General features: G+C 32.5%; 1 protein-coding gene across 1 annotated transcript in view; it reads left to right on the top strand.

The window, feature by feature from the left end:
- The window catches only part of LOC106689290 (odorant receptor 4-like), a 10501-nt gene extending 9245 nt beyond the window's left edge, over positions 1-1256 (top strand). Inside the window, exon 5 of the mRNA XM_014434186.3 lies at positions 1116-1256. Coding sequence (XP_014289672.3) covers positions 1116-1172 — 57 coding nt within the window. The 3' untranslated portion in view covers positions 1173-1256. The remainder of the gene's footprint in view (positions 1-1115) is intronic.
- Positions 1257-2502: the final 1246 nt, after the last annotated feature.

Here is a 2502-nt window from a genome sequence, read left to right as displayed (position 1 = left end):
TAAATAAAAGAGTTAGTTAAAAGAAAACTTGAATAATTAAATAATTTAATGAAAAAACAAGTTAAAACACAAATTGATAGGTCCAAAAACTAAATATATGATTAGTTATTATGTCCACTATTTATGTTGTTAATACAAAAAATCCGTTTATTCCATTGAATTATAAAAAGATAATAAACCTTTGTAGCAGATAACAACAATCTTTTATCTTCATCTTCATCATCCCTCCACCACCATTCTACTTCGCACATTGAATGTTATATTAAAAGAAGATAGTTGACCGTATGAAGTAGATTGGAGGAAGATACCAGGACTGTCTTCCAACAATCTACTCAATAAAGGTTTCAAAATAGTAAATGAAAACTATTTGCCTATTATAAGTTGGTTATTGGTTATTTCGCTCCACTTTGCAGAACTTCGTCAGGGCTAAATAAGCTAAATTTAAACTAGTTTTAACGAGTAGTCTTCTAAAATTTATAAGTCTAGATCTATATTGAGAACTTATATCACACCAGGTTATATTTATTAGCAACATGTTTCCCGTCTACCAACATATATATTTCCTTATATTGTTATTATTATTTTATATTTTTAATGTTCTATTAATTCTAAAATGTTTTCATTGTATCTTATCATAGTTTCGTTTTGTATATTTTTAGCCCTGATGAAGCCCTGCAAAGTGTCCGGGCGAAACGTCGGAAAATAAATAGTTGTAAATTATTTTTGTTTCACTTTTGACCGCAACCCTGACCATCTTCTTATATATCAATTTTTACGGTCAACTATATATACATATATATAAAATGTTTATATCTTATTTTTTCTTATTTAGCCCTGACGATTCTGCAAAGTGGGGCGAAACGTTGGTAATAAATAGTTTTTTATTACTATTTTGAAACCTTTATTGACCGCTACCCGGACTATCTTCCTCCAATTGAATTTTATAATTTATAGGAACCCTATGTTATCATACAAACAAAAATAGTCTGTTTCTGCCATAACATAGGCCATACCAAACCCTTTTGGCTTTTTCTGAAAACATAGTTTGTTTTTGTATTTAAACATTTTAATTTGTCATCATTGTTCAAGATAACATTTCACTCTTTGTTTTTCAGGTGATGAATGGTGCCTACACATACTATAACTTAGTTGTAGCATTCGATAGAAAGTAATCAGATAAATTAAAGTTTTAATTAAATCAGTAAATATATGATTCTTGCAACATATTGTACTTTTTTCCTTCAATACATATTTTTTTATTCACACCTAACCCCACCTTTTGGACAATACCTTGGAGGTAGGAGTATAATGGAGGGGATATTATTATTTTGGTTCTCTAAATTCTCACCATTTATTTAATTATTTTTATATTTACTATCCTTCCTGTTTCATTTATATTCATGTATCTTATATTTTAATTTATATTTATGTGTTACCTTCTTAAGTGTACTTATATTAATTACTTTATTATTAATTGTGTATTATAATTTACACTTCTATGTATCCCCACTCATTTGGTATATTGTCACTTCCACATATTGTATCCCATTATTTTATACTTTATTTGTCCTTTTTTTTTCTATCTATGAGTTCCCATTGGCTAAGCTAAAGAGCCTCACAAATGCCCGGGGGAGGTTGTCAGTGAGATTTACATTATTTTATGCTTGAAAAAAGTCCGGGTGGGACCGGGATTCGATCGACAACCTGTGGGTTGGTAGACTGGCGCGTTACCACGCTGCTACCGCTGTTCCCTGGAGGAGATAAGCTAGCAAAAAAAGTGAAGCCAAAAAGATGGGCTTTATGTCCGTTACAGGGGCGTGACGATGGGGATGGAGAAGAGTACGAGCCAATCACAGGCTGCCTTCTGTTCCAGTTTAGATTAACATGGCGGACATTCGTATTAACCTCAACTTAAACGTAAGTTCCGTAGGTGTGGCTTTTTTGGCTTCAGTTTTTTACCACCTCACTAAGGGTTATGCCACCTCTATCGACAATACAACCGTTTTACAAGTTTTTAAATTTATAATCATGGTTCTTTCTCATCTCTATCCGCGCTCATGTTATGTTCTTCTTCAATGCCTCCTCTTGTTCGTGATCTTCCAGGATCTAGAAGTTCGTTCTAGGTTTCCTATCTTTCACTAAGTCTCTTTACTCTTTAAAATTTAACACACTTCAGGAATGTTCTTAGGCATACCAAACGGTCATGAAGTAAAAATATAACTCTAAAAATGTTGGAGAACCCTATATTAAAGTGTCCCTAATATTCTGTATTGGGCCATAATCCATTTAAATAAAATCATACAAGACAGTTCTGCTGATTTGAAATCAATAGTGACGTGTATGAAAGGAACTGTATGCCACGATAAATTATTCAAACATAGATTCCTGCTATTTACATAGAACAGAAAACGATGTGAGGTAAAAATATTCTCATTTATAATTCGCTAAAGATGAGGGTTTTCTGTTCTTGGGTAACCGCTCTCCTCCCCCTCACCCACAATA

Source organism: Halyomorpha halys, unplaced genomic scaffold, assembly GCF_000696795.3.
Source record: "Halyomorpha halys isolate HHAL.00 unplaced genomic scaffold, Hhal_1.1 Scaffold1321.1, whole genome shotgun sequence".
Classification (NCBI taxonomy): Eukaryota; Metazoa; Arthropoda; class Insecta; order Hemiptera; family Pentatomidae; genus Halyomorpha; species Halyomorpha halys.
Note: the sequence above shows the minus strand (reverse complement) of the source record. Positions and strands in the feature narration are given on the sequence as shown.